General features: G+C 40.2%; 1 protein-coding gene across 1 annotated transcript; it reads right to left on the reverse strand.

Annotated features, from left to right (window-relative positions):
• Nucleotides 1–868: 868 nt before the first annotated feature.
• Pmar_PMAR008499 (hypothetical protein) lies at nucleotides 869–1,036 on the reverse strand (the record flags this gene model as incomplete). Its single annotated transcript, XM_002768926.1, has 1 exon — nucleotides 869–1,036. A coding segment is annotated over one exon (168 nt), but the record flags the coding sequence as incomplete, so codon positions are not given.
• Between the last annotated feature and the right edge of the window lie 354 nt (nucleotides 1,037–1,390).

The following is a 1,390-nucleotide window of genomic DNA, read 5'->3' on the forward strand; positions in this document are numbered from 1 at the left end:
GATAAGGTTTCGCAGCATGCTAAGCCGTTGAGTCTCGGCCCCACCTTTCGAGAGAAGTTGATCGAGGTCAGCCAACTGCTAGAGCCTCTAGCAGGATTACTCTTTGACGGGTGAAACTTCATTGCATTCAAGTATCTCATAATTTATCAACATCAACTCGTTTATTCACGAGAGACTATTCATTACAGCTCTTCCTCCTGCCCGGGCTGAAGCTCTGAATTTACGGTATGAAAATGGGAGCACCATTCTTCCTCAGAAACAAGGCTTTCAATACACGACTGTTTCCACTCCTCATGAAGCTTCGAAATGTCTGCAAAATACCAGTGTGAGGATATATGTTTGCTCTCCTCAACTGAATTCGTGAGTTTCCCCAATGCATTGTGAAAATCCACACACACGATTTTGGGTAGAAGTACACGAATTTCGTACTACGAAACCAGCGATTTTCCCAAAATTTCCCAACAATTTCCATATTTTTACCAACACATGTACTTGAACATGTGCGTATTTTCATACGCTGCAGAATGCAGCAAAAGAAACAACACTACCGCATTTTCAGGTCAAATTAATTTTTTTAAGAAAGTTTTTTTGCCCATTTTATTGATTCGGTTGATAGTTCTTCAGTTTTGAAAAAAATCATAAATTTTGTCGATATTTTACTCATTTCGTTGTTTCTCGTCCATTTTGTTAACATCTTAGGCATTTTGTAGATATTTTTCCATTTTGAGAATATTCCACGCATTTTGTCAATTACTCAGCTGTTCTGGTGATTTTTTACCTTTTTCTTTAAAATTTCCCCAAAAATTTCGATAAAATACAAAGAACATTCATGTCATACCCCATCTATTTGAAAGCATAGGAGTTCAATTCAACCCAGAACATACGTGTGAAACTGCGCAATCTGACCTGAGCTGAGATCCTTGTCGTTGATGATCGCCGCAGCGACGTCGAGGAACTCGATAACATGCAAGGCTTCGTCCAACGAGTAATTCTCCTCGAAAATGGTTTTCTCGGCGATATTTTTTACCATCAAAACCTGTGCGAATAACAGTGTGGGGAAGTTTGCACATGGTCAACAACATGAGAAATTTTGAGAGATTGCTGGAGTTTCACCTGTTTTACGTGAAGTGGCGTAATACTCTGTGAAAAGCGCGATATTCGCGGTGATACGCAGTAGTTGTGAAACACGTTTTTCTCTAGTGTTTTTAATATCACGGGTGAAACTCCAGTGTTGGTTTCTGTACATTTTTACAACTCCTGAGCTAAGCTGAGGAAAGCGAACATATATTCCTCTAACACTGGGATTTCACCTGTGATATGAAAAACACGTTTCGCTCCGCATGCGAGCAGTGAACAGCGTGGTGGTATGGGGTCATCTGTCCGCTGTAAT

The sequence above is a fragment of the Perkinsus marinus genome (genome assembly GCF_000006405.1).
Source record: "Perkinsus marinus ATCC 50983 genomic scaffold scf_1104296966762, whole genome shotgun sequence".
Taxonomy (NCBI): domain Eukaryota; phylum Perkinsozoa; order Perkinsida; family Perkinsidae; genus Perkinsus; species Perkinsus marinus.